General features: G+C 33.8%; 1 protein-coding gene across 1 annotated transcript; it reads right to left on the bottom strand.

The window, feature by feature from the left end:
* Positions 1–3,119: 3,119 nt before the first annotated feature.
* LOC100796563 (lon protease homolog 2, peroxisomal) lies at positions 3,120–13,393 on the bottom strand. The gene is made up of 17 exons (XM_003524285.5): positions 13,134–13,393; positions 12,250–12,362; positions 11,901–12,000; positions 11,125–11,294; positions 10,287–10,378; positions 9,842–10,021; positions 9,675–9,758; positions 9,189–9,316; positions 8,810–9,011; positions 8,522–8,728; positions 7,638–7,768; positions 6,833–7,046; positions 6,132–6,434; positions 5,752–5,946; positions 4,536–4,781; positions 3,927–4,028; positions 3,120–3,633 (listed from the first exon to the last, which is right to left on the bottom strand). The coding sequence occupies exons 1-17, from the start codon at positions 13,238–13,240 to the stop codon at positions 3,550–3,552; spliced, it is 2,658 nt and encodes an 885-aa protein (XP_003524333.1). The 5' UTR covers positions 13,241–13,393; the 3' UTR covers positions 3,120–3,549.
* Between the last annotated feature and the right edge of the window lie 1,753 nt (positions 13,394–15,146).

Below are 15,146 nucleotides of genomic sequence, written 5' to 3'. Positions count from 1 at the left end.
GTTGTGAGTGAGGAGTTGGTTGTCTCTTCAGCTAGTGAACCACTAATATTAGTAAATGCTCTAACTGGAACTACTAGTTTCAGAACAATGCGAGTCACTGATTATTACAAAAAAAAACCCTTCATATCCTCATTGATAGTGGCAGTACACATAACTTCTTGGATGCACATGCGGCCAAGAAATTAGGATGTAGAATTGAGGTGATTCCCTCTTTAAATGTAGTTGTGGCTGATGGAAATAAGGTACAAATTTCGAATGTGGTTAAGAGTTTTACATGGGTGATTCAAAATACCAGTTTCTCATCTGATATAATGTTGATGCCCCTAGGCTGTTGTGATTTGGTGCTTAGGGTGGAGTGGTTGGTAACTTTGGGTGACATTACTTGGAACTTTGATAAGCTGACTATGGATTTTGTTACACAAGGAAGGAGACATGTGTTGAGAGGGGCTTCTAATGCTAAGCTGAAAACAGTGAAGAAGCAGTAATTGCACAAGGCAGTTTCTTCTGGTGTGCACATTTCTATGTTGCAATTGTGTGAAGGAGAAGAAGACTTATTGTTGAATTCACTTACTACTCATACACCTGCATTTGCCATGCCTACTAGTGTTGCAGAATTGCTATGCAGTTTTGATGATATTTTCTAGGAACCTACCAATCTACCTCCTGTTAGGCCTACCCATGATCACAAGATTCCTCTAGTCTCAGGCATTGTTCCTGTAAATAAAAGGCCATATTGATATTCTAAACACCAGAAAGACATCATTAATGGTCTGGTCAAGGAGTATCTGCATTCAGGCCTAATACAAAACAGTAGTAGTCCCTATTTTAGCCCAGTTGTATTGGTGGGGAAAAAAGATGGCAGTTGGAGGCTTTGTGTGGATTATAGGGAGTTGAATAAGGCTACAGTGAAGAATAGATTCCTAATCCCTCTTGTGGAAGATCTTCTAGATGATTTGCATGGTTCCAAGTGGTTCTCTAAGATAGACCTAAGATCTGGCTACAATCAGGTGAGAATGGATGAAAATGATGTGCACAAAACAACATTTAAGACTCATGCAAGTCACTTTGAATACCTAGTTATGCCCTTTGGTTTAACAAATGCACCAGCTACATTTCAAGGTCTTATGAATGTTGTGTTTCAAGAATATTTGAGGAAGTTTCTGCTAGTATTTTTTGATGATATTCTCATCTATAGTAAGTCATTAGAAGACCATGTGTCTCACTTACATACTATCTTTTCTACAATGAGGTCTAATTCATTGTTTGCAAAAAGGTCTAAATGCTACTTTCCTGTAGCTAGAGTGGAATATCTAGGTCATTTCATTTCAGGTGAGGGTGTTGCAATTGATCCAGCAAAAGTTGAAGCAGTTAAACAGTGGCCTCTGCCCCAATCTTTGAAGCAGCTGAGGGGATTTCTTGGACTTGTAGGGTACTATAGAAGGTTTGTGTTTCGATATGGGAGTGTGGCAAAGCCCCTTAATGACATGCTTAAGAAGGATAACTTCTGCTGGACTCAAGAAGCTAAGTTAGCCTTCCAGAAATTAAAGGATCTATTAGTCTCAACACCTATCCTTGCTCTACCTAATTTTGATAAGGAATTTGTAGTAGAAGCAGATGCCTCAGGTACGGGTATTAGAGTTGTCTTGATGCAAGACAATCATCCCATAGCCTTCATCAGCAGGAGCTTGAATGTGCAGCAATAGTCCCTATCCACTTATGAGAAGGAATTGCTAGTTGTTGTCTTTGCAGTGCAAAAGTGGAGACATTATTTGTTACCTAAGAAGTTTGTAATCAGAACCGATCATAGAAGCCTCAAGTATATTTTGGATCAGAGGTTAGCTACAGCATTCCAGTAGAAATGGTTAGTAAAACTCATGGAATTTTATTTTTGCATAGAATACAAGTAGGGTCAAGAAAATTTGGTGGCTGATGCATTGTCTCGAGGAAGTTTAGTTGAGTGTAATGTTGTTTTTGTGGTTCAACTTGAATCAGATATGCTCACCAGAATTAAAGCTTCTTGACAATCTGATCTAGATGTTCAAAAGCTAATTTCTAAGTTGCAAAGTGATTCAAACTCCCATAAACACTTTTCCTAGGTAAGGGGGGAATTGAGGACGAAAGGAAGGTTAGTAATTGGTAAAGATTTGGAATTAAGGAAAGATATTCTGAAGTGGTTACATTCTTAAGGAAAGATTCTAAAATGTTTTCCAAAATACCCATTTTGTAATACAAGAATGTTGATTTGTATGGCTTCTAAAATTGGTATCCTGGAACACATTTTGACTTTACAATTGTATTGCAGAGTATTCCATAATATACTTGTAAATCCCAAAATTTGTTTCAAAATACCCATTCCAAAAAAGTGTTTTGGATTTTTTTATTTTGGAATAGGTATTCCAAAATACTCATTTTGAAATGTGTGCCAGAATACCCATTATGAATTGCAAGTGTATTACGAAATACCCATTCCAAAACAACATTTGGGATAAGAGAGTGTTGAGACTCATTAAGGGTAATTTTGTACACACAACTTCAATACAAGTTTTTTGTATAGATATTAGTTCTACGAACCAATGCTTGTAAAATGTAAAGTGAAAGAAAGGAATGAGGATAGGTAGTTACATTAGAAAATAACTTTCATTCTTATGAACATTTTACATTCTTCTTTTTTATCAAAGAACATTTTACATAGAAGTCAACGATTCCTAAAAGCCTTATTCTAGTAAATTATAGTGATAGATGTACACATCATATAGCCTGAACATTTTATATGAGAATGCATTGATATCATGTATGAATTTTATTAATTGTATAGTGTTTCATTTTCGCAATTTAGAATTTCATAAAATGATTCAATCATTTATTTCTTATATGATCAATCAATAAATCCCAAGAGATTGGTCGAGTGAAACAAGATAGGATCTCGCGTGTAACATGTCGTGGATTTGAACCCTTACTCATCTCGTTGGAATGAGGTAAATGTAAGTACCTCTGTAATTTAAGTCCAGGTGTGTTGCATGAATAAGGTTAACTATGCAGTTGACACCATATTATGAAACTCGGCCTTACTGACTAAAACGACTAAAACATAAGGAAAAGGATTGGCAGGCAGGAAGAAGGAACCACATTAAAGAGAGGAAGCCCTCTCTTGTTATGATCTATGCGCAATATGTTAAAAGTGTATATATGTGGTGACAGGGTAAATAATTTACAAAAGTGTGACCCGGAGATGTTGTATGGAGAGCACTCAAAGGATGCAGTTGCTCACCTTCCACAATAGTTGGTCTCAAGCTAAAGCATTTACACACTATAATTGAGGTGGAGTGGATTCCCATTGATAAATGTAGATGTCAGCTCAGCTCCCATCCAAATTGTTGGTTTCTTGAGTTTTGCTTAATTACGATCAGTTGAAGTCGAAGTACTCGGACCCGATATCACGATGACAATGATAGATCAGGAGGGGACGGTATGTATGTTGAATTGATATAGAAGCCATTACTGATTGAAAGACAAAGGTTTACTAACTCGTCCTGCAAATCAAGGATGCTGCTATAACTTCGAGTGTTGCCTCCAAGGGCACCCACCATCAAAAGCATGTTCTAACACATCTTCCACTCGTTTAGCAAGCAGGATCTGTAAAGTTAGAAAAGGGAAGTGTGATTTTGTGCTTCATTTCAGTGATGATAAGAGATAATTTTTTTGTTACATTGGTGATAAGAGATACCAAGGAACTGATTGAGCCCCATAAAAATGTAGAAAATGAAAATAGGCCTATACAAGGCATACTGTAGATTTGAAAATATATTAGTTAGGAGTGAAATAGAGATTGAATTTTAAATACCAATTACCAAATACTTGTCTAGATTAGTAGGAAACATGACTATAAAACTGTGTAACAATGCTGCAAAACATGGAAGCAGAATTACCTCCAAATTGGATAGCACAGACGATGGTACTTCAACCAAGTCCTTCAAGTTCCTTTCAGGTAGAATAACTCTCTTAATACCGTAACGATGTGCAGCTAATATCTGTGAAACATTGAAAAAAGTCACTTCATACCACCTTTTACAGTCTTAATCTTTTACTGTCAGAAATATGTTTGATCATATGATTCATACATTAAAAGCCACAAATGACAAACTAACTCTGCAAAAACATTAATTCCATTTGCAATGGCAAACTGGGTTCGTATAATTCTGCTTGGTAATTGGTTAATTTCTTTTGGTAAAATATATATAAGCCTTCCCTTCATATTATCCCATCACAGGTATTTTACTTTTATTTCTTATTTTTCTTGTTAGAATTTCATTTTACTATATTTTCTGTCCTTATTATTATATTACTTAATTTAAGCCTAAGCTCTGAATTCATTCTACAAAAAGTCATTTATCCTGTCTCAAAAAGTTGACAAAGGTTAAAAAGATATATAATTTTACCTTATACTTGACACCACCTAAGCTCTGAATTCATTCTATTAAAAGTCATTTGTCCTGTCTCAAAAAGTTGACAAAGGTTAAAAAGATATAGAATTTTACCTTATCCTTGACACCACCAACAGGTAGAACAAGACCCCTCAATGTCATCTCTCCAGTCATAGCCGTGTCTGATCTCACCCTTTGCTGACTGAAAAGTGATACCAATGCTGTGACCAAAGTCACACCAGCTGAGGGCCCATCTTTAGGTACAGCGCCTGCAGGAAAATGTATGTGTACATCACGGCCCTCCAAAATATTAAATCCCTCTGTAGCACCAAGCCTAAGATCAGTTGTCCTTGCCCTTACCTACAAAATCATCCTTGATAGTAAAAAAGCAAGTAATGGTTCTTGATTTAATCCATGTGTAGAGCATATATAACAGTCAGATGGCATGTATTCAAAAGGATAAACATGACAGCCAATGTATAGTGACAAACATATAATGCAGCCTTGAATGTAAAAGACCAAACTAAGGCTAAAAATAAAAGAAAATGTTACTAGTGCACACCACGAGATAAATTAAAGGATTTTTATTTTATTTTATTTTGTCACACACACACACACTCTTAATGGGTTCCATCTTAAAAGATTAGAGTTACTTTAGACCTATTTCATCTTGTTGTCCTCAAAGGGAACTGATAAGAACCTTAGGAGAACCACATTACAAAAGCTAGTTGTTGTAGTTGAAGAGCCCAAGACCTTATAAACCTCCAGCCAGAATCCCATATTGCTAATGTAGAACTCAAGTCTCATACCTTGCAATTGGATCCTAACATCCCACCACATTCTATAACCCCAGCACCCATGTGGGCTTAACCATGCATTAACCCTTTGACTAGTCTCAACAAACACGGCAATGTTAGCTTCACCACCCATTCCACTCATTTGCAACTCAGAAACATTGTGGAAAGCTCTAAATATGATTGATATGAACATTTGGAGGATCACACCACAAAAGCTAACCATTATAGTTGCAGAGCTCACGACCTTATAAACACACACCTTGTAATTGTTCCATTATACTTGCAGAGCTCATGACCTTACAAACACAACACCTTGTAATTGGATCCAAACAGGAACAAAGCCTCAAGATACAATGCTTATTAGAAAACCACAACCCTAGATAATCTTATACACATAAGATGCTATAGATTTTTTTAATAAGGAACTGTTACACCCCTTATTCCAATGTTCCAATAAAACATGTCGAGATGCTAGTAAGATAAAACTAATCAAGATAGAAGGAGAATTAAGCCACTTAGATTTGAATGCTTACCCATGTTAGTGCAATCTGAGCTGATTCTTTTATTACATCACCAAGTTGTCCAGTGAGATGCAGTTCACCCTTCCCAACCATAGCTGTAGCCTCCACAAACTGAACTTCTCCACCAAAAGCAGTCCAAACTAGCCCAACAGTGACCCCAGGGGTAGCCACACGTTCTGCAGCTTCTCTGCCATCAAATCTTGGGGGCTGCATTAAATTACATCAAATAATTAGGTGTTACTCCTACAAGAGTATATCATCAAATTAATTTTCCTTCAAGATTTGCTTAAGAAAAATCTTTCATGATGACATCAGAACCAAGCCAATTCATTCACATGTAATATATTAAAAAAATTTGTAAACACACATTATAACATATCATTATCAATTACCCCAAGCACTTTTTCAAGCATAGTTTCATCAACAACAAATGGAGAGGCAATCCTAAACGTGTTAGAGATGTCCCGACTATTGACACCCATTGGTATCACTTCCATTTCAACTTCAGTTCCATCAGCAAGTCTGTTTTCCACAAGTGGTGTAGCAAGTCCTTGCATCCCTTTGTTTAATGGAACTACTTGTTCTTGCTCTAAAACTCTTACTGCAGCAGCTCGAGCCAAGGCAGCTAGATTCCTCTCCAAGTTTCGCACACCAGCTTCCCTAGTATATCTCTGAATAACAAGCTTCACCATTGCCTACATACAGTTCTTTATTAAAATTCTATACAAAATAGCTTTCTAAGAACACAAACAGTATAGAAAGTATTTCAGTTGAGACTAATATGCTTCATATGTTTTCATTAGTTTTATAGCATCTCTTTAGAACAATAACATGTAGAAGGAAAGAATGCAATCTTAAAGATTAGTAAAAAGAAAGACTTTTGATGTTCAATCAATATAATGTAAGACCTAACCAAAACACAGAAACCAGTAATTTTCCAAGATTGTGAAGACTGAAAAAAATATTTACAGTTATGGATAATTATAAAATTAATTGCTCACTCATAAATTATTCCATTTTTTTTCAATTTCCCTTAAGGAGCAGAAACTTTTCCGGTTTCTAAACTATTTTTATATAAAAATACATTCAGTACCTCAGGAATCTGAAGAAACTCAGAACTCAATCCATGCTGGTCTAAAACTCTTGGAATCAAATGCCGCATGGCAATTTGGAGCTTTTCCTCAGGTGTATATCCAGGAAGCTCAATTACTTCCATTCTATCACGAAGTGGTGGAGGAATGGGTTGCAACCTATTTGCTGTAGCCACAAAAACTACCTTGGATAGATCAAATGGAACATTCAAATAGCTACATAACATTAAGGAACAACTACAGATTATTTTTTGTTTTTGATTTTACAGTAGAAGAGAAATATTAGTAAATAGTAAAAGGAAAGATTTGATGTCAGTAATAAGGAGGATAAGACATCCTCCTCAGCAATGAGCATTAAAAGGGGGAAAAAAAGAAAAAATGAACAATTCTGGTCAAGTAATTGATATCAGGGTGTATATTAACACAATTCCCTTACTAAAAGAAGTCAACTAAAATTAAGATTAACTTATCCTTGACAATCAAATCATCAAAAAGGCAGATGGCGAAATCTTCACAAAAATAATTTTTTGGTTAGCTAGATCAAGATACTAATGTTGGTTACACTAGTAAAATCTCAAATGTGGGCTAACAACCAGATAGTAAAAATGCGAAACAACAGGTTTCCCCAACCAGGAAATAGCTATTGCATTGTTGATTATTTCAACTCAAGTCTTCGGTGTGTGGCTGGGTGGTGTGTGTATAAAGAGAAATTTATTCATCAGAAAGGATATCTATGTACATATATCATCACATCCAACAGGAGAGAAGAGCAAATTGAGGGAACACATCTTGAAGAATAAAGGATACTGATCATTGAACGATTTATTTTGTTCCGGATCAAGAACCTCTAGTAATGCTGAAGCTGGATCTCCACGAATATCAGAACCTGTCTTGTCAACTTCATCAAGCAACATGACGGGATTGCAAACGGCTACTCTCTGTAGGTCATGTGAAAAACATCAATCGGTCTAAGATTCCATGAGGGAAAAACACAGCAACAACTCTATTATATATATATATTCAATTTTGTCTGTTCCAATCTTAACTCTTGCCCTTAATGACTTCAAGTATGTGTTACAATTTTGTTTCAGCCACATGAATTCACTAACCAGCAATTACAACTGATTGTTAACCTCCGTATCAGCATTTTAATCCTTCAGCTTCAGTGGTCTCTAATATCATTGTTAGATGACGTTGCTTTTGTTTATTAATCTTTCTTTCCTATTGCTACTGCATGTATAAAACTCTAATTTATTCCAAATGAGAATGCATTGAAAGAAGTGAGAATTATCTGATCTAATAATCCAGTCATAATGTCATATGCATCAAATCCTCATAAACGTATTTTTCATTCTGTACAATAGGCCGCTCCAAGGTTTCAATTTAAAAATTACTGAATCTCCTGTTATCTTCTCCCTTTCTATTCTAACTGAATCAGCATTTTCTGTACTACAGTTTTGTATAAGAATTTTGGGAATCTCAGATTTAATCTCTATGGATCCTAATACTGACTCAGTTCTAGTCACATTCACTAGGACAAAATCAAATGACAAAAAGCAAACAAGAAAATGAAAGCATTCCATGTATCAAAATCCAAAATTATCAATAACTTCTCACATGTATTTGCAAATGTCATACAAATCAGAAGCTATTCATACTAGAGATGTTCAAAATTTTCAATGCAATTGAACCTTTAATCCATCTATAAGCCTCCCAGGCATGCTTCCCACATATGTTCTCCTATGTCCTCTAATATCAGCCTCATCCTTCACTCCACCAAGGGATATGCGTACAAATTTTCTTCCCAAAGCAGCAGCAATAGAAGATGCCAATGATGTTTTCCCAACACCTGGTGGTCCAACAAAGCACAACACTGGACCCCTTGCATCTGGTTTAAGCTGTAACGTATACATGCACTTAAATTAGTAACACATTAAATTTAGCAAACACTAGAAATGCATAGTAGCAGGTGTGACAACCTTGCGAACCGCCAGGTATTCAATTATCCGTTGCTTAACCTTCACTAAACCATAGTGATCACTATCCAGTCGCTTCCGTGCAGCTCTTAAGTCCAGATCAATCTCTTCACTGGCCTTCTGCCAGGGCAGATCAGCAAGAAGCTCTAGATAAACCCTTGAACTGTTATACCCTGGTTGCTGAGGCTGCATTTTTTTAAGCCTCCTGAGACAGAAATAATAGTAAAATAAATTGATTGTCTCTCCGAGGCTATAAAATCACTTGAATAATGACAATATCAGTTTGTTTTCCTTTTACAGAACATTTATAGAAAGTAATTCCCTGACAAAGATCCATTATCAGTTCAACACCACATCTAATTATGTTTCCATTGAAAAGTACCTCAACTCTCTGTGTCCATGCTTCCATATATTCTGTGGCATTCCTGCACTTTGCATCTTTCTTTCAAGGGCAGCCAGGTCATCCTCATCATCATCATTATCACCAAGTTCCTCTTTTATAGCCCTCATCTAAAATATATTTTACATTAAACAGATAACAATAACATTTCAATTAGATTAACACACAAACAAAGCAGAAAAATGCTCATCTGTAGCAAAGCCGGCGAAGATTTTCTTAACCCTTGACAAAATATATTGTTATTTACCTACATATCTTATATTACCGCCATTAAGGAAAGACAAAGCATTATCTACTAATGCATATTGTGCACACAGAGTTCATACTTGTCATAATAGTATGGAAAAACTATTGGCTTGAAACATGTTATTGAATTTTAACAAGGTATAACTCTTTTCTCAATTGAACACCTATAGCCTTGCATTTGTATTTGAGAAATATATCACAAAGAGGAGCAAGAAAACTAACCTGCTGGCGCAAAAGAAATTCTTTTTGAGATTTTGACAATTGTCCTTCAACCTTTTGTGTAATTTTCTCAGCTACACGTATTGACTGTTGACATAGACAGACACAAGTAGAATTAGAGATTATACAATACCAGAACCAGATCAAGCATCAGTAACCCTATCACTCACCTGTAAATGCCTGTCAACTAACTCAGTAGCTTTTGAAAGCCTCACTTTGGGGTCAATTAAATCCAGCATAGATAATTGTTCTTCAAAACTTATCTCAAAACTAGCAACAAATATATCAGCCAACTTGTGAACTGGAACGTTGTCCAAAAGGACTTTTGTCCTACCACCAGTTTTTTGTTTCTATAATAAAGCAAGGAAATGTAAGCAACTAATACAAATGCAACACAGAAAGGATGGCATTCCCAAAATCTTAAAAACTATAGTTTATCACTATAAAACAAAAAGTTCATATCTATAACACAAAATATTTTATTCAAACATGGAGTATAATGATATTATCCAACCAATCTTAAAAGAATACTAGAGTTTTTAAAGCTCAATGCTCAAATAGCATGTCATGTTTTTCAGTCAATGTTAGTAGAAGTGTTAAAGGTCAAAGCTTTACCAGCTCCAAAACAGAAATAAGCTCCATTGCAGTAGCTTTAAATTGGCGAGACAACATTATGAAATCTGGGTCTTGCTCCACTTGTTCCAGTTCTAGATTAGAAAAATGGAAGCAAGTCAGTGTCTTCAAAGATAATGAATTAAAGCTTATCAGTGATCGAATCATTAGGAAACTAATCTAAAATTCCCTTTTCCTTTTTTACCATAATGCTAAAATGTCCCAAAGTTGTTAAGCTGAAAACAACAACAAAAACCTTATTCCACTAGGTGTTGTCTACTATATGGATTACACGATGCCATTGGGCACAGTTAAAAACCATATCATTAGAGATATTATTATTTATTCACCATGAGATCCCTTTTAAAAACTTCCTCCAATGTTCTTCTTGGTTTCCCTCTCCCCCCTTCATAGGACTAAAAACCATACAATATACTCTCTCAACTGTTGCTTTCAGTGCCCTTCTTAGTACATGAAAAAATACTTCAAGGCCTTTAAAATTCACATGCCCTTTCCTCATTAGAAAGTATACAATAAAAAGTCAAAACATTGAATGTTCATAGGCAGGCAAAAAAACTGCAATATATAGCATTTACATCAAGAGGAAGGCATAGGTCTACAAATAATCATTCAAATGTTTATAGACAATATCACAATAAAATATCAAATCTTTGGCGGAGCACATCACTATCAGGTATACAACTCTTAAATAATGCGTATTATCATTAATATCCAAACTGCAGTTTTAATTAGTTATTAAATACCAAGAAAACCATAAGGGAATAAAAATATAGATTTCCTATACAAAAGCTAGTGCCAAAGAAAAAGATTAACAACTTACCAGTCTTGGTCATTTCAAGGGAAGTTATCCTCGCAGTATGGTATATTCCTCTCATGCTCAGTTCCTGGACACTAAATCTGCACAAACCTTCAAGAACAACTGTGTATGTGACCCTCCCACTTGGTTTCTCCACTCCCCTTGATAAATGTAATGGTCGAGCAGCTACCCCCCTGGAACCAAAGGTCAATTAAAATCAACCTTAATTTGCAGGGTTTTTTTTGCAAAGTTTGATCAGATAAGCAAGGCTAGTTTGATTTAAGAAAACACTTTTGGTTTTCATTTCCTGATTTCTCTAATAATTACACAAATTCCACCTAGTTTTCAATTTATTTCTTTTTTTAATAATTTGTACAGCAAATGATGAAAACCCCAAAATGTTGGCTACATAATTTTCCATACAAATATTTGAAAACATGAAACAAAGTGAAAATAAAGTGACGTTTTTATAAATATTAGTGAAAAAAGATAACATTTTTCAAACGAAACTGGCCATTATTTCACTTTATAGAATTAGAGAATTATTAGACTTTTATAATTGCGAAATCTGAAGGTAGAAATATAAAAGAAGACATCAGTTCAGCCAAAAAAGAAAAAGACAACAGACTTATGAACCGTTACAATGTATAACATTATTATCAATGTTTGACTAATACAACTTAATACAGATTGTAGATGGACTGATGAAACGTTATAATGTATAACATTATTATATTATTATCAAACAACTTGATCTGAGGTTCTCAAAATGACACAAAAGGTATTCACGAGAGCTATGCCTGTTATGCCAATGAACATCATTCTGCTTCTTTGTATCGAGCTTATGAGAATCCGATGAACCGCTCTGAACTTTTGAGTTCTGGTTTGTTGAATCAGCTCCTGCACATACAAGGAAGTGGAAGAATAAAAATTAGTATAGGCAAGCCAGACTTCTAGTGTATTTGGATAACACCAAGAATCAATTCAACTCTTCAAAATCATGGTGGTACCATGAAAAAGTAGGAGCAATTATTTTGTTGTTTTGCATCCACCATGAAAAATAATTTATTATTTCTCACCATAAATCTAATCCAAACACACTATCCATTTTCAAAAGGAAGAAACAAAAATAGAAGTCGAGTTTATCACCTTCAGATACAGTGGGACCCACTGGCTTAATTTCAGCGGCATCACGCACTGGAAGGATGCCAATCAACCCCTTCTCTTCTCGCTGCCAAAGTTCTTGTTCCACCAACTTCACACTTCAGAAAACCAAGGAAACAGTCACACGTAATGCTTAAAGACATGCAGAAATAAAAAAGGTTTAACTTTTTGGTACAGTCAATGCGTCACCTTTTGAGTAAACAACTATAGCCCAAAAATAAAAACTATAAATGAACTAGTAAATACTAAACACCAAAAAGTCAAAGCAATCCTTAGAAACATAATTTCAATGTCAGTTACATACTCTTCACTGTTACATGAAATTTACTCAAACTCACAAAAGTACTACGAGCTTGTGACAAATTAAATAGGAAGAGGAGCCATAACGTGTTAAAGAGGGACCCATAACTTTGTCAAGGGAGTAACAATAATAACGCGTTAAGGAGTTGAAAAGAGTGCATTGGAAAAAAAATATCTAGCGAATAGTTGTAGTACAATAGTATTTCTCTCATCATCCTGAAAACGGAAACTAAATTCAATCGTCCCTAAATAAATACACATTTATTTCAGTTGGTCAAATTAAAATTTGGAGGCTAATTTCACTATAAAAAAAATTCCTCGGATCATTATAACTTTCAGAGACTGTAAAATTTAACTATTTAGGGTAAATTAACCGGCGAACACCAAAGGAAATCAAATCAACAGAGACAGCAGCAGTTGCAGTTGCAGTTGCAGTTGCTTCAATTCAAAATTTCCACCGCAGATCAAACCAAACAAGAACATAAAACAAGAATCCGAGGTTGGAAATTTTATAATTTCGATTAATTAAAGAGGAATTTTGATGGGAATGAAAGGAGAGAGAGAGGTACCTGGTGGGGGAAGTGCAGCGGATTCTGATGATGGCGCCGGGCAAGAGGACCTTGTTCCTGAACGGGAGAATCGCCAAGCGACTCGGAAGCTCCACCGATTCGGCCATGGTCGGAACTCGGTGGGTGATTGATGAATTCGGAGAGAAGAGAAGGGTGAAAAAGAAGACGGGAACGAGGGGAAATAAATATAGAGAATCCAATTCGAAACAGACAAAGGAGTGGAACTAACTGCCTCTGTTTTCTTCCCACTTTTCCATTTGTTCTCTTTTTTAAGAGGTACTACTATATACTATATTATCTGTATCAGTCTTATACAAATATTAATTAATTAAATTTCAATATTTTAAAAAATTTATTTTACTCGTTCAATCACAACTTCACATAATTTTTAAATATCATCAAATTTTAATAAATTTATTATAAATGATGAACTGTCATAAAAGAATGATATAAAATAATTTTATACTAATATAACGTATTTTTTCTAATCAAATTAGTGTTTTAGTGTGTAAATGTTACTTGCATTAGATACTAAAAAAAGAAAGTTTTGTTGCCTATACCCGTTTTATCTAACTTTTGGCTTCAGCAGAATTACTTTCCTATTAAAGATGCTAATGGTATATTTATAACTATTAATAATAAAAAATATCTAATTTGGTGTATATATTTTTTAAACAGTTTTACTTTCTATCAATTTATTTATTTTTTAATAACTGTCTCACTATTTTTTTTTTGTTAGTAACTTCCTTTTCTTACTTTTTTTTTTTAACTTCTAAATCTTTCTTCTATTTTATTTTATTTAAAATATATAAGTTCCCCTGGTATTGTTATGAAGAAAAGTGTTGTTATGCCTTACTTCTAAAGGATTTATAATATTATTGATTCGATTCCAAAGACACCAACCGAAAATCGAACAAATTGATTTACTAAAAAATCAAATATAATCCAAAAAAATAATTTGCTTAAAATTTTGATTTTTTGAATATATTTTTATCAATTTGGATTTGAATACTTTCATTTACAATTAAATCCCTCTATCATGTGTGGTTAATGCATATGTTGACTTTACATTGACATGTTGTAGTGTGTTGACTTGACAAGTAAAAATAGTGCAAAATTTCTCAAAATCACTTTAATGGGTTCAAATGCTTTACCTCAAGTGAACAAACAACACTACAATCATTAGGCTAGTGAATTTGTTTGGTATGTAATTGCAAATTAGAATATAATATACATCCAAAAAATTGAATATATATAACTTAAACAATAAATCAAAATTTCTCATATTATTTAGCATTACAAAATTAAAAAGTATTTTACATTGGCATGACTATTAAACTCTTAAATAAATTAATAATATAAGTTACTAAGGATACACTAATAATATTAAAATTAATATTCATAAATACATACTAAATGTATAATATTATTATTAAAAATAATAAATATCAAATATATATACTCCTAATAATAAAACTAATATTATTCATAAATACTAATAATATATGCCAGTAATAACAACAAATTAAAATTAAAGAGTAAATAAATTATTAAATTTACAATGATAGTATTAGTTAATATTAATAAATTTAAATTACTAATATATACTAAATATCAAAATATACTAATTTATACATAGTAATATAGTTTTTTTCAGTATTCTTCTAGTCTGTCTGTTTTATATATTGTATTAAATTCTTTTGATCACACATCTTTCTTATGTGATTATCAACTTGCACGTGACTGTCACTGATACTTTTAAAAGGGTAGGATTGTTGCAGAGGCTCTCGTAAAATTTATATTTAGGGATCGAATTTAAAATATATAGTTTATTAATCATCTATTTCGTAGGAAAGAAAATGAGAGAAAAAAAATAAAAAAGAAAAAACACACAACTAATAAAAAAAATTGTTTGATTGAAAAAAATGGAACAAAAATAAAAGAAAAAGATGACTTATAAAAACAAAAGTTTAAATTTTTTCTTTCTTTCATTTTCTTTTTAATTTAAATTTA

This window comes from Glycine max, chromosome 5, assembly GCF_000004515.6.
Source record: "Glycine max cultivar Williams 82 chromosome 5, Glycine_max_v4.0, whole genome shotgun sequence".
NCBI classification, from domain to species: domain Eukaryota; kingdom Viridiplantae; phylum Streptophyta; class Magnoliopsida; order Fabales; family Fabaceae; genus Glycine; species Glycine max.
This window is presented reverse-complemented; position numbering and strand designations above follow the sequence as displayed.